Genomic DNA, 27,892 nt, shown 5'->3' on the forward strand with positions numbered 1-27,892 from the left:
CAATTCATAGCCTACCTGCTACATGCACGGCCCATTGTTAGAAAATGTGCAAGGTGGTAGTTAGTTATATTTAATGCGAACTTAATGCGTTGCTCATTTTAACTAGGCAAGTCTGTTGAGACGAGTATCAGTACCTGGACTTTAGTTGTGCAAACGACCCGCAAACCACCCCCGCGACGTACTCTGAATGAAATCTAACAGGAATCGTTTGTTACGCGGTGTCATGTGCCTCACTGTCTCCCCATGCGTACCCTTGTGATTAAAACAGTGTGGCTTGTACAGAAGCCAAGCTGCACAAAATGCTTGAAGCTAAATGATCTCGCATCCCCCGGTTAATTTCCCTGCCTCGTCGCGCGCAGCACGCTTGCGCACAGCTCCCAGTCCTATTCCTGGCGCGCGGCTTGTAAGATGAGTAAAGAAGCAGGTGGGGAGAGATGCATACAGAGAGGCTCTGTCACTGGAAATAGCTCAGACTGACAGCGGCGAGCCAGGGAGTCGCCCCAGCGCCTACGTATGTCAGGTATACCTACCCGCAAGGTGTGTAAAGCAAGATGATGGCCATGAACGGCAAGCAGAATTTCTCAATGCACCCAGCTCTACAGGAGCCCAAGTACTCCGGTCTCCACTCAAGTTCGGAAGCTATGCGTAGAGTTTGCTTACCAGCCCCGCAGGTACGTAAATCTCCATAATTACTGCTTAAAGGCACTTTTTTGACGGACATTAGCTTAATGTTTTTTTCATGGCGGTAAAACAATCAAACTCCGCTCTACCTCTCTCTCGTGCTCTCGTTATTTCCCTCCCTCCCTCGCCCCCCCCCCCCCCCCCCGCCCCTCTCTCTCTCCTTCTCTCACCCTGTCTCCCTGTGATCCACATGCCTATTGAGGCAATGCCTCAGCCTTCATATTAATTTTTATGACCTGTGCTTTGAGGAGGTTTCTCTCTGTGCTTGGAAATGTTTTTTAATCCAGAGTTGACAGAATTCCCCCCTGACTCCGATATGCGCATTCCTGCTTGCAGCTCCAGGGCAATATATTCGGCGGCTTTGATGAGAGTCTGCTGGCCCGCGCCGAAGCTCTGGCGGCTGTTGACATTGTCTCCCACGGCAAGAGTCATCCTTTCAAGCCAGACGTGACCTACCATACCATGAGCAGTGTCCCCTGCACGTCTACCTCCTCCACAGTACCCATCTCTCACCCATCCACTCTGACCTCCCATCACCACGTGCATCAAACTCTGGAAGGAGATCTACTGGACCACATTTCCTCAAGTTTAACCGTGAATGGTATGGGGGCACCAGATCCGTCGGTGATGTCCGCTCAAGTGCATCAGCATCACCTACAGACCATGGGTCACCTTCACCAAGCAATGAGTATGAGTCACCCGCACCCTTTGTCCACGCATAGCGGGATGTCGTGCATCAACGATGTGGAATCGGATCCGCGAGAGCTGGAAGCCTTCGCTGAAAGGTTTAAACAAAGGAGGATCAAGCTTGGGGTCACTCAGGCTGACGTTGGGTCCGCCCTCGCCAACCTCAAGATACCTGGGGTCGGCTCCCTCAGTCAGAGCACCATCTGCAGGTTCGAGTCTCTCACTCTGTCTCATAATAACATGATTGCTCTCAAGCCCGTCCTTCAAGCTTGGCTGGAAGAAGCAGAAGCGGCATATCGAGAGAAAAACAGCAAGCCGGAACTTTTCAATGGAAACGAGCGGAAGCGAAAACGCACCTCGATAGCAGCACCTGAGAAACGATCTCTGGAGGCGTATTTTGCCATCCAGCCCCGTCCATCCTCGGAAAAAATCGCTGCCATCGCAGAAAAGTTGGACCTTAAAAAGAACGTAGTTAGAGTTTGGTTTTGTAATCAAAGACAAAAACAGAAAAGGATGAAATACTCAGCAGTACATTAGATAATTCATTGGTGTTACTCGTGTCTTACATGCCGATAGCAGGGATCTTCCATGACTTCTAAGGATTCTAGTTAATCAATTAATGGATTCGCGATCATTTGCATTTAAAGTTTTCGTTCCCTTTTGTTGATTTTGTTCCGCGTATCATTTATCAAATGAAAATAATATAAAGTAGCCTACGTGACGTTCACAAAGGTAAAATGTTTGTCACTTTGATGATGTTTGATGCTCATTATGGTATTTGATTGTCTTTTTTCCCTTACGATAAATTACATATATAGCCTACATTTTTTACAGTTTAATCCGATCGGTATGTACAGCTCACTATACATTCTGTTTGTGGAAAAAATCTTTAAAAAATGATAAATTTACATGCATTTCTTTATAATTGCTTTATAGGTTTTTTTCCGTTTAAGCATAATAAGCTTCGTTTTTAAATGTATGTATTTAATGTATGTGTGTCTCTTCGAAGGGAGCTGTAATTCAGTGAATCACATTTTAACGACAAATACTCTAATCCGTTATGAAAATAAACAAGGACATGTTTTACTCACCATTAAAAGCTTTCGCTTTAACTTATTGGGTTTGCACCGAATGCACCAAATGCAAATAGTATATAGTTTTAATAAAAGTGCATATTTGACGTTATTCTATAAGAATGAAGGTCTGTCATCTTACTCTATAAGAGTGTATATGTATATGCATACAGGCCTATAACATCGAACATTTTGTTATGTATATTGAGATTTCACATCGCAAATTATACTTGACCAAACATGTATTAGTTTTGATGTCAATCAATAAAATAATTTTTCAAAAGCTACAACGTATTTATTCCTGTGAAATTCTGTTTTTTTTCTTCAGCAATCAGCTATTAATATTTTATCAAAGTGAAAAAAGCAATTTCTTTTCGTAAAAAGAGATCTTTTTAAGATTTTGAAAGAAAAGATAAAGCTGTTTTTGAAAGTCTCATCGTTATATTGACGTGTCACATGTTCACCTTTGATAGAAAATATGATACACTTTGTTACGAACTGTGCATAAATTATGCTGAATGAAAGTGAGAAAAGCAAAACACATTATGATGTATTTTATTTATGAATTCCTCGAGCGACAAAGATAAAAGATTAACGAAAAGTGCATTTTTTAATATTTTACAGAGAGGTATAGACTTGACTGACACATTTTAACTACTTCCAAACGCTAAATAAAAGGATATCAAATAGTGTTTAATCGCTCTCTTTGCTGAGTAGTTTTATTGTATAATAACTTTGTGCCTCACAGTGTGAATTGTCGCCTTTTAGTGCATTGTGTGATGATGCATAATATACTGTAATATTCGTTTATTGAATTATAGAACGGGGTTGTTGAGACGACGAAAGAGACAACGGCTACTGCTACTATTACGGTTTTTCTATTTGAAACTATAAGATAAACACATGAATTTATAAAGCCACTTATAGATGGTTGTACAACAACTTTATATCCAGTTAGTTATATGTATCAAGGATGTCATATTGATGGATGGATGGGCGGTAATGTTTACCGGTTAGGCCTGTTAAATCGAATATCAATGTATGAAAACACTATTTTTAGATAATTCTAGGGTCACAACAAAGTCATCTTACATTAATCGTTGTCTTTAAAAGCATACACATATTGAAAATAAAATGAACGTTCTGAAATTGAAATAGCTTGACCGGCGCTTCGACGTACAATAGGGAATTTCTGTTCATCCTGATTTACGAATAAAAATGGTTAGTGACATGTGAACGGAATGCCACACACATGGCATGTGTCCTCGTGATTACTTTATATGAAATTTGTTTTTTTAAATAATTGTTAAAACGAGCAGAATATATATAGGCCAACCCATTTTTTAAATCATAAAACAGCATTAACAACAGAAGTAAAACCGTGTGGTGACATTTGTGTTGTCACCACAAACTATTGAAGGTGTGCTTTAAAACGTTTAATTCGCAATCTACTGTAATACACAAAAAACATTTCATAGATGGCATTTTTCTCCAGAGTATCTCAGACATCACCGAACAAATCGTTTCTCCTACAGGATCATTAATATGTTAAGCATATCTTGCTTTTGAGACCAAACGAACCTGGTTTATGAATTATTCTCTTTGAGGTGTGAAGGAACGATTCAAGAGTGATTATCTAAAACTTACAATCGGTTTAGGCTGACATGCAATACACGCATAAGGGAGAGCATTAAAGTCTCCCGCCTGTGAGCTTCAAAGGGTAAACAACCGCAACGGGTATTGTCACAGAAAACGCCTCGTAAATGTTTCTTCCCACTCTTTTGACCAAGCTTTCAAAATTAAAATACAAAGGGACGCTAAATGTTCTAAAGACGAGTGATAATCTAGTCTCACAGTAAAAGTGCGTGTGTTCTACGAAACAGAAGGTGGAACTATATCAGGAACCTCTGCGAGATTTGGAAGCAATAGCAACAAACATACGATATTCAACACCAAAGAATGCGCTCCGCGCTCGCTGCTGCTGATGGGCCGGCAGTCACTGACACTTTGCCTCGTGCAGGGCCTTATTCTGCTGCGACGCTAATAAAATATATTAGACGTACTCACACAAATTATTTCTACACAAAAGGTACTGTAAAGGCACCGTAAAAGGCACTGATGACAAAAAAGACATCAATAATGAATGCTACAAACGATTGGAGGTGATACCAATAGGAAACAGTTTCAGGAACGTCGCAGAGGGATGAAACGCATGGTGTATGGCGCAAGATAGCATCACAGCTATCACATGATAGCCAGTGAAAGGTTTCAGGTCCGATCGGGGATGTTTTTCATCAGCCGACACCTGTTGCTGCAGTCCCAGGGGATCCCGCTGTCTTTGAGACGCTCCCAACACACACACACATCCTCATGGCTCACACTCCTTGATGGTTGTTAGGAACTAAATGCCACAGATGTACCACTGCGAAAAACGTGCGAAAATAATAAGCGTGATCATTAAGGGAAAGTAATTCATAGATCGCCAGTCGGTCTTGAAGTCAAAATGCTCTATAACCAAGCTTTCTTCTTCTTCTTCTACTTCTTTTTCTTCTTCTTCTTCTTCTTCTTCTCATTATTATTATTATTATTATTATTATTATTATTATTACCATCATCATCATTATTTATTATTATTATTTATTCCCAGCATTCCCTATTAACGCTGTCATGTATCTTTAGTTTCTGGTAGCAACAGTTAGACCTACAGTAACATCATTATGTGGGAAACTGCCTCTGATGACCTGGAGAGTAAATTAAATTAGCAATACTATAAAGATGGATAAAATGGGCCATACATTAGGAAGTGCAGGGTACCAACAGTACGGGCAGCCCAGCCCTGCGACAAAGGCACAGGGTGTAAGTTCATAGGTGAAGGCTTCCATTCAGGGAGGCAGCTATGCATTATTGATTGGTGGAATGCCCAGTGTGTGCGATGCCATAACACACTTGTTATAAAGGTAAGTTGAGAAGATTCCCAGCACAGAAGAGCAGCATGCGGGGAGTGAGAGCTGATCCATTATTCATGTCTGATTGGAGGGGTTGCTTCTTCACGTAGGCCTGTGCTATCATGAGTCCACAGGCTTTGGCCAAAGGGAAGGTGTGCATCTTTCATTATATGAAAAACTATTGTTCATTAAACTATCGTTTACGGTGATTCCATGTGAGTTCATGGGCTCTGCTCCGGAAGCACAACAGCAGAGATGTAGCACAGATCGCTCTTACATCGGCCCGGCAAGCAGAGAGGGGAATATGCCCCATATGCAGGCCCTGAGATGCCCACACCAAGCCTTATCGTGAGACTTTGCTCAAAACTGGGCAGAAATCCTTGACAAGTCAATGCTCCTCTTTACACAGAGGAGTTAATAAGTAATGGGGTGTGTGATGACTTTTTCAAAGAGCATCACCATGGGACGGACTGAAGCAATAGGTGCTGTGAGACGGGAAGTTTGCTTGAGATGTTTCTGGAGTGGAAACCATGCCTGACAGATTGGGGATGAGAGCACAGCTTAATTGCCAGGAACTGTCTCCTGGACTCTGCTGCGGCTCTCTCTCTCTCTCTCTCTCAGACAGGGTGCGTGTTAAGGCACCAGGAGTCGCTGTGTGGGGGGAGGTGGGAGGGGGGCAGCAGAACCAAGACACAGCCGTCTCAATTATTCATAAAATGCCAGCAGCGATGAATGAAATTGTGACCAATATGGAGGCATCCAGCCACTGCTCTGCATTTTATTAGTCCTCTCCCATTACCGTCACTCGCTCAGTCGAAGTCCCTCACTAACGTACACCAAGCTGTTGAAAGGGCCGTGCAACTGGTGCTGCCACACCAGCCCCGTCCACCAGGGGGCCCCATCGTCTAGGAAGCCCCACCCAAAAGGGGAACTTGCCTATATAATGATGCCCTAAATAATTTTATTAGATAATCTAATTTTTTTCATTGATTATATGCAGCCACAATTCATCTGAATACGTCATTTTAGCTACATATTAGGGGTTATTTGTTTTGTACAGTTCTTGTTTAGTAAGCACAACGAAACAATTTAATACAATTTGCAATTCGTGCTCTCTGATTGGTGATTAAGTCGAGCACATGAATTAGTCACCTGAGATCATGAATTACTACGAAATAATATATATTTTTTGTACCATGACAAGGGGCTCTGTGAAAATACAAGCAAACATGCCAACTCATTCAAGACGACATCATCCAAATGTGTGACGACATCATCCGAATGTGTGATGACATCATCCGAATGTGTGTAGGACGGAATCAAAGCAGAAACCACCTGTGCAATTATAGTCTCCTTTTGGCATTTAGAGCACTTTTACCTGAAAATTCAGACCATGCTGATAAATAATTATAGGCTATGAGTGTTTATCGCTACAGATAACCCCTCAAACTCAGTTGCAGAGAACATGCGAATTAGTTAATTACGATTGTTATTTTATTAGGTTTTTGTACTACTCCATATTTTTCATAACTGTTTTTACAAAGTGCATATAAGCGTCTCTTAGATTTTGTTATTCAGACACATCTACAGATGCTTTGTCTTTCGACTGGAACTGTTCCTCATTGTGATTACAGTTTTAATAATAAATAATTTCAAAACAAACACTGTTTTCTGTTACGGACTTGGGGCATGACAGGCAGGAAGAAAGTGACAATCCACGTATAGCTCCAAGACAAAGGAGTTTATTAAAACAAAACAGATCACGCTAACAAAAAGCAAAAGCACGCAGAAACACAAACTGAAATGACTGACTGGAGAACAGAGCAGGGCAGACACGTAAATACACAGAAAACTGGAGCAAACAAGGAACGGGTGCAAGACATAATCAATTAACCAATCAACTGAGGCATAATCAATTAACCAATCAACTGAGGCATAATCAATTAACCAATCAACTGAGGCATAAGAACAAGGAGAAAGAGGTGTAAGCAGTATCACTAAATAAACAAAGAACTAAGAGACAAAGAAACTAAAACTAGGAACACTAATCATAGACTAGCAATTACTACACTTGGAAACTACAAAAATACACACAGGGAAAACCTTAGATGAAGGAAACCAAAACAGACCAAACGTGGGGGAAACAGAAACCCAAATAAATACTAATAATCAGATAAGGCTAGCCAGAGGCCAACCCTGAACCCATGACCAGCTAGGTACTCGATACTAATAATCAGATAAGGCTAGCCAGAGGCCAACCCTGAACCCATGACCAGCTAGGTACTTGGTTCTGAGCCGCACACTTGGCCCACTGAGTTATACAGCAATCTGGGTGGCAAAGGAAAACACACTAGGGGCTTCAGGGACAAGTGACAGGGAGGCGGACAGGATGACCAGTGACACCTGCTGGCCAAACGGGGAGGAGACACGAAGGGCAGGGAAATTGCACCGATCTGTGAACCGAAAACTGAGGTTTGTACCGAACTGTGAATTTCGCGTACCGTTACACCCCTATTAAATATGGACTGAAATATACACTTATTGTGAATCCTACCTTAGACATGTGATCACATAGCCTAGGCTAACATGACCTGTGTGGCTACGGTCCTGTTTGGTGCTGGCTGCTCCATAAAGTCCAGAAAGGTCACACTGTAGACTGTCACCCATTATTCTTCATTATAGTTGCATCTGTATTACAGTGACCAAACAGTAGTAGGCGCAGTGATGTCCGTTGCTTGGCTTATGTCGGCCTCAGCTGGCTCACCCTGGACCACAGCTCTCCTCAGACAGGCCTGAGGGTGCATCCCTACCCTTGAAAAGGTTGGTCCTTCTTGAATGAATGAATGTCACATTTATATAGCACTTTTCAAGATACCCAAAATATTTTACAGTACCGGGGGGAATCACTTCAACCCCCACCATGCACTATACAGTACAAGTACATACACTAATCCCCAGATCACCATCTGCAATGCTGATTTTTATTTGTTCACTGTGAGAAGCAGGAATGTTTTTAAAACTTATTTTTCTGACTTTCAGTCCTCAGGGATCTGCAGCAGTCCACGTTTTTGCTCCCTCCCAGCTCCCAATAGAGGAAAAAAATGTGGACTGTCTGGCAGGGAGCTGGCAGGGAGCAAAAACGTGGACCGGTTGTTGGTCCCCGAGGACCGGCTTGGGAAACACTGATCTGTCACTTTTGCTGCTCGCTACAATCAAGCTCTCTGGCTCAGTGCGATAAAGTGGGATCCCCTCATGAAAGATGGATAGAAGAGATGCAGGTAATTAGACACTGCATTGAAGTGCAAATACATTTTACTCGCCTTCTGCAGCGTGCAGATGCATGCCAGATACCTCTTCTTATCTAAATAATGGATGTTAACAAAGAGGACTGATGCCTTTAAATGTTTTCACCTCTTGCCAGCATTACCCCTTAGCGAAGCACCTGGTTTAGGGATGGCGCAGGAAGAGATGGGGGTGACTCAGCAGAGTCCTTTAGGGTCCTCTGGGTCAGTCCCCCATCTGCATTCACCAACTAACCATATACACATTTCAGACCCTGACAACCTCATTTGCTGTACCGAGCTTTGATCCATATTTCCTGGGAGTTTTTGATAATATAATTTATCAGAACGCATTTTTGGTGATGTGCTGGTAACTCTATTTGGGTAGAGTTATATATAAAAGGTTACCTCAAATTTTGAAATAGTACATTAAATCTACTATCAACTAAATTTATGACTGAAATAGACAGTGCTAAGCTGATAAAGTCCAATGTGAGGGCCATCTGTTTAATTCAATGCCTTGACGGACAGCATAATAGAATACATGCATAATTCAGGTATGCTGTACAATAAGAATACCTGGAGAGATAATGGGGAGACAGACAGCGGACTGACTACTTTAGGAGAATTTTTGAAGGACACACAAGGCTGATGATAATATCAATGTATGGAAGTTAATGTTTTCAGTCTTCTTCCGCTTAATTAGCTGACATTGTCTATTATGATTATGCTGTGAAATGACCTGAAAATAGTTATATACAGTCAAAAGTTCTTAAACACCACAGGTTTTTACCACTTTTCCATTTATTTCATAAACTGCAGATTTTTAATTTTAGTTAAGCACTGGAAAGTTGAGTGAACAACTATACATGAAAATAAAAATAAATAAAACAAGTTCCCTTTATAACACAGACAGGGTAACTAACAGTGCATGTCTGAAATCCTATTAACTGGCTGTGTTGTGATGGTAGTCAAATTCTGGGCAGTTCTTTAACTTTAAATGCGCTAGTTAACCATTTCATGCCATGAAACAGAGCAGTATTTAATGCCCCTTGTAGAAAGAATGCCTCACATTTTCTCTGCTGCTATAACTTCTAGAGGAGGCTATACTTTGTTGACTCAAAGATATGACATTTTCTTGTTAATAAAGGTACTCAAATGGCGAAAATACTGTACATTTATTTATTAGCAAAGAATATTGAGTGTATTTTTAGTAAATGTTAAGTGCGTAACATGCAAATGTAGCAAATCTCAGTGTGTGCAAAAAACCTTTGACTGGTAGTGTATGTATTTGCTGTCCTAATGCAATTTACTTATGGAACATAAAGGAAAACAGGAGACATATAGAAGACAGAAGATAGCAGGCCTAATATAATGTGGATGTTCAATATCTGCTCTTGATATCAATCAGTATTTATTATACAACTTCTATTGAGTGATAGCAGTACAAACATAAAACAAACACGTAATCAATTTAAGTTACTTTGGGAATGAACACGCCACTAAATTGCTTATTCAATTTAACAGGTTAAAATAATTTCCAAATTACAGTGGTATACAGTGATTTTGGTGCAAATGATGTCTGAATGATTTTATATTAACTTTATGGTGCTGATTAAGAATATGACTTCGGTTTTGCCAGACTGACACAAGTTTCTGATATGTTTAATAGTTAATTAATTAATTAACGCAACACGTTTGATCATCATCAAAATCATTCAGAATTGCAAGAATATTTTTATTTTAGTTACAACTAGTAAGTAAACAGTCTAACATCATACAAAAAAGAAATTAAAAATATCTAACAGTGACAAGAAAAAGTTATGTATGATTTGATTAATTAATACAGTATTAATTAGTTATTAATTGTTATTAATGTTAATGCTTCAAAAAAATGCTGTTTATGCGATTTCCTTTTATGTGTGTCATCACAATCACGTTGGAGACCCCAACAGTAGTCTGTCATCATGTGTATGTCCCATCTGCCTTGATATCTCTCCTCCATCACCTTCATATCCTGGTGGAACCTCTCGCCTTGTTCCTCGCTGAAGTCTCCAAGGTTATCTGGAAATCCGTTTAAATGGCTATGGAGATGGTGCATCTTTATGCTCTGAAGTTAGCAAGCATATCTTGCACCAATTCTTCATAATTGTCTGCTCTGCGATTACCCAAGTAGTTCTTCACAACAGAGACAAAACTCTTCCAGGCCAAAGCCTTAGTGTCATTCATGCATTTGGTAAAACTGTAATTGTTCATGAGTATATGAATCTGAGGACCATCAAAGATTCCAGCTTTTAGTTTTTCCATGCTCAGTCCAGGGAATGATCTACAAATGTACTTGAAGCAATTGCCCATTTTGTCCAAAGCCCTAACAAATTGCTTCATAAATCCTAGCTTAATATCAAGCGGTGGGAGAATGATTTTGTTCTTGTCCACCAGCGGCTCGTGGATGATATTCGGAGCGGCAACAATCATTTCTTCCCGGTAGCCATGACACTTTTGTCCAGTGATCTTGCTTTGCCCTGCTATCCCAGAGGCACATGAAGCATGGATATTCTGTGTATCCAGATTGCTGTCCAAGCAACAAGTTCACCATCTTCAGATCAACACAGATCGACCACTGATGTTCATGATAATGGATTTTCTGTAATACGATTTTTACATTTTCATATTCTTCTTTAAGTTTTGTTGAGCGAAAAATGGGAAGAGACGCATAACGGTTACCACTGTGCAAGAGAACACATTTCAAGCTACAAATTGAAATACACAATAATTATATGGGATATGTCATTACCTAAGACACTGTTAAAGAGTCAAAAGACAGACCAAAAGCTATTGCATTTATCACACACAAGTCACATTGGGGGAATGGATTATGTTCATGGATGTCCATTATCTCAAAAATTTCAGCAAAAGTAATGGAATTTTTTAATTCAGCACCCTCAAAATACCCTAAATCCATTGAAAAAACCTCGGCACCTGATAATTTTTAATTAATTTTTTGTAGAGCTGTTCGCAGTTCATTTTACAGAACAGTGCCATCTATTGGCATCAAAACAAGCAAAGTCCGCGAGACATTAAACCTGTAGTACTTATTAGCACTATTTATCCTAGTTGGTATTACTGAAGTAATGCCATTTGTCTATAAATTGTATAGCCATATGCTGTCAGACTTTACACTTAGGCCTATTGGATGGCCATTCAAGTTCACTTTTAGAAATATATATATTTATGTTACATCTTAAGACAGCCAAGGCCAGAAAAAGGTGGCATGCAAGCCACGCAGAGAAGCTGGTGTATACATTCATTACCTTAAGACCAAGTTATAATGTCTTACTTTCATAATACATCAATGAACTACTGCACATCAGATCTATTCATTTTAATATAACTATGAATGCTTTTGTTATAAATAAATGAAGGGTTCCCCAATATATATAATCCACATAAAATAATCCAATAAAACGTTAAACGAAATATTTCCATTTCAATTCACGATCTGTATTGAAATATAGCTAGAAAACATATTAAATTTACATCAAACAAAACAACAAATGATTAAACAGAAATACTAATGCGGGGAATGGGGATTGAGCTCATTAGCAGTGAAATAATTTGCCTGACACCAGTTGGTCAGACAGAGGATATGCGGTAATAAAAATCAGGAGCAAACCCACAAAAGCCGGAACCCATATTCCCCTATACCCCCTAAAATAGCAACACTATAAAAAATATAACACTGGAAAATGGGCCCGACTTCGGCGTGATGTCATAGTCCCAGCTACGTGCGGTATGATTGGCTCGCTGAGGGTGCGACGTCGCAAAGTCCCCTCCTGTGATTGACTACGTTCTGCGTCCGTCAGATGGTTACGAACCAACAAAACAGCGCGCATGCGCAGACGTTTGTGTCAGTGTAAATGATCAGGTAGTAATGGAGCTAAGCCACGATTTTTCCGGATAACGTTCAGTGCGCTGTTTTATTAGTACCGACATATTTCGTCATTTAGAATATTTCTGACCTCTTAATAACTGTAGAAGATGCCGGTAAGTTATTTTCTTCATTAAGAGGACTGTTGTTCTCGCGTAGATACTGTAACTAGCCTACCTGCTCGATATTGCTGTAATGTACTCATGGTGAGTGTCAGTTCATAGCTGAATAAGGCGGTTTCCTGCTCGTTTTTTAATATTAGTGTTATCTTAGTGTCATTTTAGTCGTATTATTTTTCCAGTTATAACTAGCTGAATGGACGCTGATCGTATGAATTGCCACGTACATTACTGTGCATGTTTGCGTTTGGCATGACATTTCCAGATGTGTTCCCCGTTTGCCATCTATCCCTCTAAGATCTAATGGAAACCCGCATTTATAACGATTTGAACGCATTTTCATTGTTGGCCATCTCACCAGATGTCTTCCATACCCCGACAGGGTCACAGGGCTGAGAGAGGGGAGAAGGTAGAGGTCAGTGACAACGTGAAGGTGGTGGTGCGGTGTCGCCCCCTCAACCAGAAAGAGAAAGTCATGGGCTTCAAGCAGGCGGTTTTGGTTGACGAGATCCGGGGCAGCATCACCGTCAACAGGGCAGACACCCCCAACGAGCCCCCAAAGACCTTCACGTTTGACACCGTCTTCGGGCCTGACAGCAAGCAGCTTGACGTTTATAATCTGACGGCCAGACCCATCATCGACTCGGTCTTGGAAGGTTATAATGGTAAATGACTCTTGTTGTGATGCTGATGTGGCTAAAACTGGTATCTGGGCCCTTTTTTGATTGAGTTCTGATAAGGCCACTTAAAATTAATAAATTGTTTTACATGGCCGCCCGCCTCAATTTTTTGGTGCCGCCTCGATTTTTTAAATATTTTATATTTTTCAAAAAATCCGTTTTTTTCACCTCAAAAACTGTCAGAGATCGTCAATGTGCCAAATCCTGATATCCTGAGCACTGTGAGCAAGTAGTCTCTTGTAGGGTGGTCCAATAATAGTGACCCTCATTGAGGTCAAACAACAGCACTTCTATTGTTTGAAACAATGGAAGTGCTGTTGTTTTGCTATTGTCAGGAGGACGCTTTTATTGGGCCATTCTGTGGCAAGACCATTAAACACTTAGACTAGGCATTTGTTTTGAAGGTTTCTCTTTTCTTGTAATTGTTTGAACTGTTGAGAGTTTAAAATGTTGAGATACTGACAAATTAAAGTTTAATTTTCTAGTTTTAGTATATCTCTGTTGCCGATCGTCTTTTCGCTAAAAATATAAAATATAAAATATAAAATTCCCTACTCACCAATATTTTAGAAGTTTGAGTCATGTAAAACAATTTTAAGTAAATGTATTGCATACTTGAAAGTAAATGTATTGCATAATTGTTTACCTGGTTTTTATTTCAGGAACCATCTTTGCTTATGGTCAGACGGGGACCGGGAAGACGTTCACCATGGAGGGTGTCAGAGCAGTGCCTGAGCTCAGGGGCATTATTCCAAACTCATTTGCTCACATTTTTGGCCACATTGCCAAAGCAGAAGGAGATACCAGGTACTGGGGGGGTGTGGGGGGGGAAGGGTAATCTCTGAGACCTGGCCACCCTTTAAGGGCCCTTTACTGGTCATTTGCAAAGGTATGAGTACAGGTATACTGGAATGCTTTGTACATCCTTTCTTGTTCTCCTTGCACAGCTGAGAGCAAAGCTTGGGGCTGAGTCAGTCAGACCACATATTCAGGGTAATGTGAACATTCTGCCAGGGTCAGGGCTCAAACTGGCCCACAGGCACGGGGGTGCAACCTGCTAAGCCACCCCCCACCCCCCATTTCAGCAGTTCTCTATTGATCATTTTTAATAAGACTGCAGTTTTGTATTTTATTTGGGAATATTATCATGTTATATAGAAATGTATTGTATATACAGTGGTACGTCAGTTCTCGAACTCATTAGAACTCGAATTTCTTAAAAGTCGAACCAACCAGTTTGGAAAAACAATACCTAGTACTCGATCTGAATCTCAGAAGTCAAACCGTGAACGCCGACCTAAGATATCTTGTACGCGCGGGGAAATGAGTCACGCGGCACGTCTCTCAGCAGAAACAAAGGGTAACGCTTCAGTCTCAGCCTCACATTCGCTGTGATAGCACCGTGCATGTTTACACTAGCTGAATACATATATTTAGACAGTAAAAACACATTTAGACAATGATAGACCATAACAGTAATTATTATTATATAATAAAATACATAAAAAAAAAAAAATCTTAATGATTTTAATATTAATAATAAACCATTAATACATTTAATTATAATAATATTGTCATCCTGAGCGGGGACGGAATGGAGACAAAGGCGAAGACGTCAGGGTATCGGGGAATACGGGGTTTAATTACAGGTAAGGCAGGCAAAACGCAGACAGACAATACAATGACCGGACTGGGGAAACAAACTGAAACGCGAACGAAATACAGAGGGCTAATGACAACAACCAGAAACAGCTGATCACACGGGGTTAACGAGGGGGCGTGGCACACAGAAGGAGCGGACAATCGGGGCATGACACATTGTTTTTTTTTTTTACTTTACACATTGTTTGGATACATTTATTTTCTTACTTTAAAAATTACTTTTTTGATAAATGTGCTTAGATGTGTTTAGTACAGTATATGCTCCTGTTGTTTTATCTGGTTCATTTTGTGTTTAAATGCTAAAAAAAAAAACATATTTAGGTGTCATTTTTTGGGACCGGGAGCCAATTAATTGGTTTTCCATTATTTCTTATGGGGAAAACTCGATCAGAACCCGAACTTTTTAGGATTCGATCCGCAGTTCTGAACGGATTAAGTTCGAGTTCTGAGGTACCACTGTACTTTGTTTTGTTTTTGGGTTTTTGGCAAAAAATTAGTCACTCTTACTCTCGGTATATGTCATGGCTCCTTGTGCTTCAGGTTCTTGGTTCGAGTTTCCTACTTGGAAATCTACAATGAAGAAGTTCGAGACTTACTGGGAAAGGACCAGTTGCAGAGGTTAGAGGTGAGATCACTTTGATATCCTTCTATCACTTAGAAGTTGGAAGACATCAGCCGAAGATGTCGTGCTTCATAACATTCACAGTGGAAATTTTACTTTTGGTGTTCAAAGTGAACCTAGAATTCTGGAGGAATTCACAGTGCAACTTCTGCAGCATATCTGCATTCTGTTTTTTTGTAATATTTACTTAGATATCTGGTCCTATATCAGCATTGTCTGGCTCTAAGCTTAAGGTGAACTTTTTATGCATTTTGGCATGTTTTAATAATAATGCACATGTATGTCCATGTTTACATCGATATTTTGACCTTGTAGGTAAAGGAAAGGCCGGATGTGGGCGTGTACATTAAGGATTTGTCGGGCTATGTGGTCAACAATGCTGATGACATGGACAGGATCATGACACTTGGGCACAAGAACCGTGAGTCCCAAAGGGGTGCAAAACGTGTGGCACTTTGTTAGTTGAGCTGTCCCAAGGACTCTGTTTGGGTCAGTGGGAGGAACGGCTCTTGTTGTTTGTGGGAGGAGTCAGCCCAGCCTTGGTGCTTTAGAGAAATGCTTCTTCCATGTTTTCAGGTGGTCATTTCAAAATGGATTAAAAGTTGTTTATATACAAAGGTTCTGTTGGAGCCACAAATATGAACGAGCACAGCTCACGCTCCCACGCCATCTTTACCATCACGATCGAGTGCAGCGAGAAGGGCGTTGACGGCAACCAGCACGTGCGCATGGGCAAACTCCATCTTGTAGACTTGGCTGTGAGTCCCTCCGTGCTGCTGATGTCACACATGTGAATCTCTGGCTTGAATCTGGCTTTCTTGTTGAGATATCCTTAGAGGCAGCTCTGATCTCCCGTGTCTGTGGCGTCAGGGATCTGAGAGGCAGGGGAAGACTGGAGCCACTGGACAGCGACTGAAGGAGGCCACAAAAATCAACCTGTCCCTGTCCACCCTGGGAAACGTAATTTCAGCCCTGGTGGATGGCAAGAGCACTCACGTTCCGTACAGGAACTCCAAACTCACCCGGCTGCTGCAGGACTCTTTGGGCGGGAATTCAAAGACAATGATGGTAACGGGAAAGTCCTTGATATGACTGTAATCAAACCCATTACTGTTATAGTGTGATTTTTTTTTTTTTTTTGATGAATATCTCTCTGAAGGGTCTTCTGCTTGTCAAAATAACATTGAATAAATTATATATTTTTTCTATTATTGAGGTCATGCAGTACCAGTCAGAAGTCTCGACACACCTGCTTTTAATGCATTTGTCTCCATTTTAGCTACATTATTCACCTTAAAGTAAAAGGACTTGAGGCAATTAAGTAATACACATCAAATATTTCACTGACCAAGAGAAATGTTCAACATCTTAATTTTCCGCTTCAGAATAGCACCCGTTTGCTTTGATGACAGCACTGCAGCTTTTCCAGATGTAGCCCCCTGGAATGCTTCTCCAGTCCTGAAGTTTCCCTAAGTTCTGGGCACAATTTGGCCTCCTTGCTCTTACTCTTCCATCCAACTCATCCCAGACCTCTGCGGGGTTTAGGTCGGGTGGATAATGGGGGCCAGGCCATTGTACTTATTACATAACCTCGAGGGGGCTTAAAGTTATTATTTTGTTGAGAAATAAATGATTTTAAGTGGATGGGTCCAGACTATTGAACTGTATCTGAATACAGACTGATATATAGATTTAAATGCTTTAATATGTAATACATTTCACTTCAGATGGTGAAACAGCTTTTTACACTCTTCTTTAGTGTGCCAACATCGGGCCAGCAGACTACAACTACGACGAGACCATCAGTACCTTGCGCTACGCCAACCGTGCCAAGAACATCAAGAATAAAGCCAGAATCAATGAGGACCCCAAGGATGCCCTCCTGCGCCAGTTCCAGAAGGAAATTGAGGATCTGAAGAGGAAGTTGCTAGAGGGTATGACCCACTTTCACTTTTCCCTTTGTGGTCAACTTTGGTCCGAAAGGTCAGGATGTCAGGCTTCTCGCTGCAGTGGCTGATGCTCGGAAGCCTCAGCCCGCTGCAGTGGCTGATGCTCGGAAGCCTCAGCCCGCTGCAGTGGCTGATGCTCGGAAGCCTCAGCCCGCTGCAGTGGCTGATGCTCGGAAGCCTCAGCCCGCTGCAGTGGCTGATGCTCGGAAGCCTCAGCCCGCTGCAGTGGCTGATGCTCGGATTTGGAATGTGCTTTGGACCTCCGTTGTCTTGGTTGTCTCTCCCCCAGCTGCTTCTGTACCACTTCTAATTGGCAGCATAAAATGTTAGTGTTATAAGCCAAATCACATTAGGGTACAAGCCATTTTTAAACCACAGTTGCGATCACCATTATATGGTGCTGCTTCACTAACTCCGTGAAGCCATATGTGCTGTGTTTTGAATGAAAACAAACTTTGAAAGCGAGAGAGAGAGAGAGAGAGAGAGAGAGTACTATTGCATGAAGCACACCTGAGTAAGGCTGCACAATTCTGGGTGAAATATGAATCGCAATTTGTTTTACACTCAGAAACAACATTGTGATTTTCTCTCATGATTCATAAGTATTATTATTATTGTTATTATGAGCAGCAGTGAATGTGGCCCATAAGGGGATTGCTGGGATGAGCCCGACCTCAGCAGACCAGTCGTGTCCATGGGCCACTTATTCTTATTATATTTAGGGTTACATACTGTCTCTAAGAAGCTGGAACAAACAGTTTGTAAAATATATTGACTGACATATTGACATTGTTATCTGAGAAAGAATGGTGATGATTACATTTGGGGCGATCAGCCATTTTTTGTGCTGGGGGGTGATGTCTAACACTACCGCCCCCCAAAATGTTTATTATCCATCAGTAAATCGGACCCGTAGATCCACCTTTAATTTTTCACTTCAATTCCACTAATCTCAGCCAGAAAGCCTGGCAAGTTTCCCTGCTATTTTTGAATAAAAAGAAAATATGCAACTCTGTTTTCTTTAATGTGCTGCACTGTAAATGCTATGTTCAAACCTGTATTGAGTGCATTTAAAAGGATACATTGCTTTTGTATTTTTTTAATAGTTAATTTATTTTAATATTTTTTTACTTTACTAGGGTATTATTTCACTGGATAACTTTTACCCGAGTAACATTTTGGTATGCTCTCTGTACTTTGAGTACTTTTCCCACCACTGCCTATAGTAGCCAGGTGGCAGCATTGAGTCGTGGAAAAAGCACAAAAAGGATAAAATATGTTATTGAAAAATTTAAGGCTGCATTTTTAAAGTTATTAGGTGACAGTCTTCAGGAATAATAATTTTTTTTATATAAAAGCCTATAATAACGTTCTTCGGTTAACCCGTGTGTACGTGGGACTTTCAGGAAATGCTATTACTTTACTAAGGATAAAAACAGCGGTCGAGCGATGTCTGCAAATGCACCACTTAAATACAATCACTTTACCATGTTTGGTTTGCTTTGCTAATTGCAGTAAATTGTTGCGAATAAATAGTCTGTGGCATGATCTGAGAACAGCGTCCAACCTGAGTCCTATGACCATCGTCGTCAATGTAATCAACAATGTAAAAACCTCAACTTGTTCAAAAACTGTTCTTAGTCTTCAGGATTCAGGTATTTAATAATTTGTACAGTTATGGTTATTTGTGGCTTGATTTTAAATATATGGCAGATCACTAAAGACCTGAGGTATGTACACAAGGGCTTAAAAAGTAATAAGTACATATTGGAAGCAAATCATATCTTGAAATGTTCATCCTTGCATCAGAATATAGACCATTTAATATTTTGATGGTATCTCATGTGGTAATGCTGCGTCATGTGTTTTAAATTGATTATATCCCGAATTGAGCAAATCAAATCACAATCCTGTATCTGTCAGAAAAATCGCATTTAGATTTTTTCCCCAGATCGGTCAGACCTACATCTCTGAAACTTGGCTAGTTTTTTTTAGTGTCTTTCGAACCACAAAATTGAAACAACCATGGCGATTCAGTTTTAGTCCTAAATGAGATTCAGACTAGTGTTCTTAAAACAAATTAAACATAATTTGTATCAAATTCTGTTATTTGTTAATATTTGTTTATATGGCAGTATCCACAGTGCCAGTTACTTCTCTTTGGGTTTTAACCTGCATCCATCTGTGATGGATCCCCACCCTGGTGCAGCGGCGGATCCCCGCCCTGGTGCAGCGGCGGATCCCCGCCCTGGTGCAGCGGCGGATCCCCGCCCTGGTGCAGCGGCGGATCCCCGCCATGGGGCAGCGGCGGATCCCCGCCCTGGGGCAGCGGCGGATCCCCGCCCTGGGGCAGCGGCGGATCCCCGCCATGGGGCAGCGGCGGATCCCCGCCCTGGGGCAGCGGCGGATCCCCGCCCTGGTGCAGCGGCGGATCCCCGCCCTGGGGCAGCGGCGGATCCCCCCATGGGGCAGCGGCGGATCCCCGCCCTGGGGCAGCGGCGGATCCCCGCCCTGGGGCAGCGGCGGATCCCCGCCCTGGGGCAGCGGCGGATCCCCGCCATGGGGCAGCGGCGGATCCCCGCCTTGATGCTGTGTTTGCTTTTCTAGGGGATGAGATCTCTGGGTCTGAGGGCAGCGCCTCGGAAGAGATGGACGATTCCGCTGTGGACCCTGGTGAGAGTGGGGAGCAGCTCAGGAAACGCAGAGGTATGGCTTTCCGTCATCATGACCCAGGAACTGCCGATAATTCTTTTGGTTACAAATGAATGGGTTGGAATGGGCTAACTGGTTATGGAGACATTTATATATCACTTAGGATGTGGAATCTGTGAGCATGCAGGTATCTGCCTGCAAGTTTCCTCTTCTGCCCTTGGGTCACCTGCTCCTCTCTCAAACTCAGCTGGAGTCGGTGTGACTCTGCCAGGGGCTCCCAGGTGAGGGAAGCACCTGGCAGAGTCACACGGCTGTCATCACTCGGTCGCTACTCCCTTGATAGGCGGGGAACTTCCCAGCCACCATGATAGGGTGGTGCCGCTGTGATGACACGTGTGCTAAGTTTAGTGGAATTGCCCACTCAGCTGATGAACTTGGCTGACCTTCAGAGCGGGCTGCTCTTTGAGTTTTTTTTCCTGTTCAGTTGTTTGGCTTCATGGCCTGGTTTCAGCAGTGTGTGAGTAAGGGATGGAAACGAGTACTCGAGCACTTGAGTACCCAAAAGTGTACTTGCGTACTTGAAAGCGTACCTGTGTAGCTGGCGGTGAAAGCAGAGATTAAAATTAAAACGACAAAACGACAATAATTCTGTCAATTTTGTTTGAAGTATGCATCCATCTACAGCATACTATCTAACCCCCCTATCCCCAGTCAGCGGGATGACTGGTTAGCAGATCTTTTAAAGTGACCCTTAAGTCCCTTCTCTGAATCTGCCCAGCAAAAAGCACATAATTTGACCAAAGGTGCTTCAGTCAGAAAGGCCGAGTAGGATGTTACCCCTCAGCCTGTCTGCTTTCAGTCAGAGCTGAAACCTTCATTTGAGCATTTCTGATCGAAAATATCATTTAATATGATGCGCACTCAACTCTGAGTAATTTTCACCCCTGCATTTTGAGCAGACATTGTGTTTGGTACCTGGTAGGGGGACATTGAGGGTATTTAATTGAGCCAGTGCTGCATCTTGATCTGGTAACCCGGTTTAACCCCGAGTTTACTGTAAGCAGTAATTGCCTTGTCAGGTGGTTTCACTGTAAATATCTAATAATCAGTGTCTTTCATATCCGCGCCGGTCGAGGAGTTGAACGGCTTGGCAGGCGAGCCGCTGAATGCTGCTTTGGCTCTTTAGCAAGCTCTGCTCCTTATCTCTGCTCTGTCACATTCCTCCATCTGCAGAAGCGTCCTTTGTCGCTGCTGTTAATCAGTGTTGTGGTTTAACTTTTGCTGGTACCGAGAAATGCGTTCTGCCTTCAGCAAATTTTAATTGATTTTTTCATCCTTTCTTCAGCATGCCGTTCTTGGTTAAAGAATCATGATCACACAGTTCTCACGGTGTATGAACATAAATGCTGAAAAGGCCAGGCTCTGGGCTGGCGAGCTGTCCTGCACCGCTGCCCGTCCTTCATGGGCTTCTTGGTGTCTTGTCCAGTCACACTGGTCATGCCCGTCCTTCATGGGCGTCTTGGTGTCTTGTCCAGTCACACTGGTCATGCCCGTCCTTCATGGGCATCTTGGTGTCTTGTCCCGTCACACTGGTCATGCCCGTCCTTCATGGGCGTCTTGGTGTCTTGTCCGGTCACACTGGTCATGCCCGTCCTTCATGGGCGTCTTGGTGTCTTGTCCGGTCACACTGGTCATGCCCGTCCTTCATGGGCGTCTTGGTGTCTTGTCCGGTCACACTGGTCATGCCCGTCCTTCATGGGCGTCTTGTTGTCTTGTCCCGTCACACTGGTCATGCCAGTCCTTCATGGGCGTCTTGGTGTCTTGTCCGGTCACACTGGTCATGCCCGTCCTTCATGGGCGTCTTGTTGTCTTGTCCCGTCACACTGGTCATACCAGTCCTTCATGGGCGTCTTGGTGTCTTGTCCAGTCACACTGGTCATGCCCGTCCTTCATGGGCGTCTTGGTGTCTTGTCCAGTCACGCTGGGCATGCCCGTCCTTCATGGGCGTCTTGGTGTCTTGTCCCATCACACTGGTCATGCCCGTCCTTCATGGGCGTCTTGGTGTCTTGTCCGGTCACACTGGTCATGCCAGTCCTTCATGGGCGTCTTGGTGTCTTGTCCGGTCACACTGGTCATGCCCGTCCTTCATGGGCGTCTTGGTGTCTTGTCCGGTCACACTGGTCATGCCCGTCCTTCATGGGCGTCTTGGTGTCTTGTCCCGTCACACTGGTCATACCCGTCCTTCATGGGCGTCTTGGTGTCTTGTCCGGTCACACTGGTCATGCCCGTCCTTCATGGGCGTCTTGGTGTCTTGTCCGGTCACACTGGTCATGCCCGTCCTTCATGGGCGTCTTGGTGTCTTGTCCCGTCACACTGGTCATGCCCGTCCTTCATGGGCGTCTTGGTGTCTTGTCCGGTCACACTGGTCATGCCCGTCCTTCATGGGCGTCTTGGTGTCTTGTCCCGTCACACTGGTCATGCCCGTCCTTCATGGGCGTCTTTGTGTCTTGTCCCGTCACACTGGTCATGCCCGTCCTTCATGGGCGTCTTGTTGTCTTGTCCCGTCACACTGGTCATGCCCGTCCTTCATGGGCGTCTTGGTGTCTTGTCCCGTCACACTGGTCATGCCCGTCCTTCATGGGCGTCTTGGTGTCTTGTCCCGTCACACTGGTCATGCCCGTCCTTCATGGGCGTCTTGGTGTCTTGTCCTGTCACACTGGTCATGCCCGTCCTTCATGGGCGTCTTGGTGTCTTGTCCGGTCACACTGGTCATGCCCGTCCTTCATGGGCGTCTTGGTGTCTTGTCCGGTCACACTGGCCATGCCCGTCCTTCATGGGCGTCTTGGTGTCTTGTCCGGTCACACTGGTCATGCCCGTCCTTCATGGGCATCTTGGTGTCTTGTCCGGTCACACTGGTCATGCCCGTCCTTCTCACAGGTGATGATAGCAGCTACACCCTCTTCTGTTCCTCAAAACTAGCTTTTAAAATGTTGGTTCCATCTCTCTGCAATCTTCAGAAGCTGTTCTCTTGACATGTATGATTGATATTTTGTGAAAGGAGATATGCTTATTAAGCATAAATGTAGTAATATTTCCCTGCCAATCTAGTTTAACCTAAAAGTTTCTTACCACATAAACTGGATAAACGTGTTGTCATGGTTGCCTGAGGCCTCAGAATATGAATGTGAGCCTGCACCTGGGCTCATGGGCTCCTGTAACACCATGTTTGTCTCCAACACGTTCAGAGGTACCTGTGACACACCTGCAGGATTACCTTTCTGTGTCAGATAATAGCATGAGGGTTCTGGGATGGTGATACTGTGGCTGCCATGGCGACTCACTCCGTTTAAAGTGGGAATCACACACTGAAACAGAAAATAAATGAGACTGAAGCCAGCCTAGCAGGGAAAGAATACAATAACAAGATGCCTGTATCTAAAACTCGATGTCACTGGATGCTATTAATTCTGATTTCTTTTTCATATATGGTAATGCGAATATAGCTGGAGATGAAGACTTTGTTCTTTTTAGGAAAGAAGAAGGTGTCCCCTGAAAAGATGGTGGAGATGCAGGCCAAGATTGAGGAGGAGAGGAGGGCTCTGGAGGCCAAGCTGGACATGGAGGAAGAGGAGAGGAATAAGGCTCGAGCCGAGCTGGAGAAGAGGGAGAAGGATCTCCTTAAAGCCCAGTTGGTCTCCTTCATGTTTACTTGATGACCTTGCCCTTTCCTCCATCTGTCTGGTATCCTAAATCCCGCGGTTTTTCTCCGCCCCCATTCCCCCGTCAGGCATGAACACCTCTTGCTGCTGGAGAAACTGTCTGCCCTCGAGAAGAAGGTCATTGTCGGGGGAGTGGACCTGCTGGCCAAGGCTGAGGAGCAGGAGAGGCTACTGGAGGAGTCCAACAATGAGCTGGAGGAGAGGCGTCGGCGGGCGGAGCGGCTCCACCGGGAGCTGGAGGAGAAGGAGGTTGGGGCTGCCAGGGGAGAGGGCTGGGTCCCGAACTTTGGTACTTTTGTGGTATCGACTGAAATACTCCAGTCCTGTCGAGGACTGAAAAATTAATTTGATTCTTTATTTAATCTTTTGGCACCAAATTCCGATACCCAAAGTAAATCTGTGAGCTTAAAAGCATTCTGAGTAAAGATCTCAAGCCGCTGGTGATTGGCTGTCTAAACGTCACACATTATAGAGGCAGGAAAAAGTTTGTCCAGAGACAAAGCTGTGGGCTGGCACACACACACACGTGTGTGTGTGTGTGTGTGTGTGTGTGTGTGTGTGTGTGTGTGTGTGTGTGTGTGTGTGTGTGTGTGTGTGTGTGTGTGTGTGTGTGTGTGTGTGTGTGAGAGAGCGACATCATCGGAACTGGGTCCGGTTGCAGTTCCTCAGAGACACTTCTGTGAAGGTGCTTACAGTAATTAGTTGCTGGTTGTCGCTGACATGGAACTTATACGGAAGTGCAGAGACAGAGCAGATGGAATTATTTTTGTACCTGAATCCCCATATATTGCCGGTGCCAGTGACAACATGGGGACCTTGTTTCTTCTTTAAAAAAAAAAAAAAAACAGCAAGAGCGCCTTGACATTGAGGAGAAGTACACCAGCTTGCAGGAGGAAGCGCAAGGAAAAACCAAGAAGCTGAAGAGGGTCTGGACCATGCTTATGGCTGCCAAGTCAGAGGTGAGTAGAGCCAGGGAAAAGACCCAGTTCCCCAGGGTGGTGAGATGTTTGTGCTTCTGCTCTGGAGTAAATCCAACCTGAAGCTGGCGGAGCCAGGCCTTAAAGGGGCCTTGGCGGGTCACACATTCTTCATGTCCATCCCACAGATGGCAGATCTGCAGCAGGAGCACCAACGGGAGATCGAGGGGCTTCTGGAGAACATCCGTCAGCTCAGCCGTGAGCTTCGGCTCCAGATGCTGATCATCGACAACTTCATCCCGCAGGAATACCAGGTGAGGGATCCAGGCAGGTGGCCCGAGAGTCTCTTCCTTATTCCCCTGAAAGGACACGTGCCAACCAAAGAATTAGCCTGCTAAGCTGGAAAAACCCACCAAAGTAATCAGTGCTTGCTGAATGAAACCCTCTGGTTTTTGATGCTGTATCGTAATCCTGTGAAAGATCATCTTCCGAAGGTAGCATGTTGCTCGTGGTCGAAGCCCTTGTTATGGCACACCTGTCATTTTATGTGTTTTTAATTCATAGGCATGTAAAATGTTCACTTCGTAGGGTAGGTGTCATGCAGTGACGTGCTAACAGGGCATGGTAGGTGTCGTGCAGTGACGTGCTAACAGGGCATGGTAGGTGTCGTGCAGTGACGTGCTAACAGGGCATGGTAGGTGTCGTGCAGTGAAGTGCTAACAGGGCATGGTAGGTGTCGTGCAGTGACGTGCTAACAGGGCATGGTCTCGCCTCACAGGAGATGATTGAGAATTATGTGCACTGGAACGAAGACATTGGGGAGTGGCAGCTGGTGAGTAGATGGTGAGATGGGGAGCCCTCAAGGCGAGAGGAGACCTTTCTCACAGCTGCTACGCGCAGCAGGACCCTCTTGGGCTGTTTCTATCTCAGCTTTCTGGTGGCAGACTCACAGCAGATTTTGTTCCTTCTCAGAAATGTGTGGCCTACACCGGAAACAACATGAGGAAGCAGACCCCAGGCCAGGATAAGAAGGAATCCGATGTAAGTTCTCCGTGAAGCCTCCTTCCTGAGGTCGCCCCCTTCCTGAGGTCGCCCCCTTCCTGAGGTCGCCCCCTTCCTGAGGTCGCCCCCTTCCTGAGGTCGCCCCCTTCCTGCGGTCGCCCGCCGCTTTCCCCTGGCCTCTGAGCATCAGTCTCACTGGGAACTGTTCTCCCCTCACAGCCCTTGGAAGTGGACCTGTCCCACGTGTACCTGGCCTACACAGAGGAGAGTATGAGGCAGTCCATCATGAAGCAGGAGCGACCGCGGGCTCCAAGGAGTGGGAAGTCCAGGCCGAAGACCAGCAGGCGGTAATGCCTGAGGGCCACACAGCACACGCCCCCAGCTACCTCTCTTCAGCTCTCTGCATGATCTCTTCTTTTCTCCTCCTTATAGGAAACGACCCACTAAACCAGAGACTGCGATTGAGTCCCTTCTGCAGTAACGGGAGAACACCTCAGCTCTGTGGGATGAGTACATGGGAAAGGCCTTCACTACTTCAGGGGACGATAGAGGCATCGGACTGTGAACCATGGGCATCTGTGCTTTAAAATGGACTGTGAAAAAGACCAAGCACCTTGTACAAAAACTGTGTGTTGCGTCATACTGAATGTGTAGGTCCTACAGTATATTAATGGTTATATGTAGAGATGAAGCAGTGCTTCCCCTTTCCTACGCAGTAACACTATTACCAGCCAGTCTATGCATGTTGTTTGCCCTCTGAATTCACTTTTATTTACTTTACCACTAAGCACTCCCTTTTACGTGTCAGCCTTTGAATCGTCTGTTCAAACGTGGTTGGAGATGACAGGACCTTCCAGATGATGGTCATTCTCTTCATGAGTCTAAGGGTAGTAAGGGCAGTAGGTGTTTCCTTGGGTATTGTGTACTGTTTCCCTGTTAATGTACGCTGGCTACGTAGCAGAATGTGTGGTTACATGTTGGTGATGTATATCCATGTCATTCTCAGCATTTCTATTATTTCGACACACAAACTTATTTTGTTTTTCTTTAAAATTGTCTGAGTTTAACATTTGAGTTGTATGCAGTTGAGTTGCAAAGTTAGGTATTTTGAATGAGTTTATTATTGAAATGATATATATATAATGTGTGTATAGACAAAGATAATTAGCATGTTCGCTGTGGTCAGGAGACCTCGCAGCTGCCGCTTGTCCCATATAGCCTGATCAATCAAGGGCATCTGGAAAGTGCTGCAGAAGTGACTCATTCTGTCCAGGCCAGTTCACGTCAGATCACTGCAACCTAGATTAAAATTTTGTTTAGGCTCTGTATTTTCACTGATTGTTAAAAGACAAGTGAGTTTTGGGAGGAAGAGGTCAGCGCTCTTAACGCGTTTGCAGTGCAGGAACAGAAACATCTTCAGAGCTCAGAGGTCAACTGCTGTCCTTTATTTATGATTCTTAATAATTATGAAAACAAACATTCCAACAATATCATATTTTAAATAACTTAAAATATAAATTATACATAAATAGTGGAGAAATTAGGGTTTTGAGTAGATCTGCTGAGCGCAGCGATGGGCCTTGATCAGAAAGTGTTTCAGCTGAAGCTCATTCCCGGTCTCGAAGATGGGACAATTTTTTATCTGAATGGGGACAGATTGTTCTGGTTAGGTGAAAGGTCATTCTGCCAGTGGGACCCCCACCATCCTCACTAGGGTGGGTGTCATGTTTGACAATTAAACTCAGTGTTGACAATAAGACTCAGTCCCTGAGTGGTTAATCTAGAATCACTTAGCTTACATTAAGTTAGTTACGAAAATCCCAAGTACTCAAAGTGTGCTCTATTTTAATATCAGATCCGCAGTCTCCTGTTGTGCCTGAGTAAAATCCAGTACTGACACTTCCCCTGCCCTGAACATTCCTTCCAAACTTACTTTGTGGTAGGTCTGCAGGGCCCGGTTGATGTTCCATTTCTG

The 27,892-nt window shown here is 43.7% G+C and overlaps 2 protein-coding genes across 2 annotated transcripts; both read left to right on the forward strand.

The window, feature by feature from the left end:
- The first annotated feature begins 551 nt into the window (after positions 1 to 551).
- LOC111859592 (POU domain, class 4, transcription factor 3) lies at positions 552 to 2,345 on the forward strand. The gene is made up of 2 exons (XM_023842409.2): positions 552 to 671; positions 1,018 to 2,345. Exons 1-2 carry the CDS (start codon positions 552 to 554, stop codon positions 1,903 to 1,905), a joined length of 1,008 nt encoding a protein of 335 aa, XP_023698177.1. The 3' UTR covers positions 1,906 to 2,345.
- Positions 2,346 to 12,567: 10,222 nt separating this feature from the next.
- kif3a (kinesin family member 3A) lies at positions 12,568 to 27,674 on the forward strand. The gene is made up of 17 exons (XM_072717733.1): positions 12,568 to 12,711; positions 13,097 to 13,379; positions 14,057 to 14,201; positions 15,597 to 15,681; positions 15,994 to 16,099; positions 16,297 to 16,436; positions 16,549 to 16,746; positions 17,438 to 17,612; positions 20,235 to 20,333; positions 23,811 to 23,967; positions 24,067 to 24,247; positions 24,847 to 24,957; positions 25,104 to 25,229; positions 25,694 to 25,747; positions 25,888 to 25,956; positions 26,137 to 26,264; positions 26,350 to 27,674. The coding sequence occupies exons 1-17, from the start codon at positions 12,706 to 12,708 to the stop codon at positions 26,396 to 26,398; spliced, it is 2,112 nt and encodes a 703-aa protein (XP_072573834.1). The 5' UTR covers positions 12,568 to 12,705; the 3' UTR covers positions 26,399 to 27,674.
- The last annotated feature ends 218 nt before the right edge of the window (positions 27,675 to 27,892 follow it).

Source organism: Paramormyrops kingsleyae, chromosome 10 (assembly GCF_048594095.1).
Source record: "Paramormyrops kingsleyae isolate MSU_618 chromosome 10, PKINGS_0.4, whole genome shotgun sequence".
Taxonomy (NCBI): domain Eukaryota; kingdom Metazoa; phylum Chordata; class Actinopteri; order Osteoglossiformes; family Mormyridae; genus Paramormyrops; species Paramormyrops kingsleyae.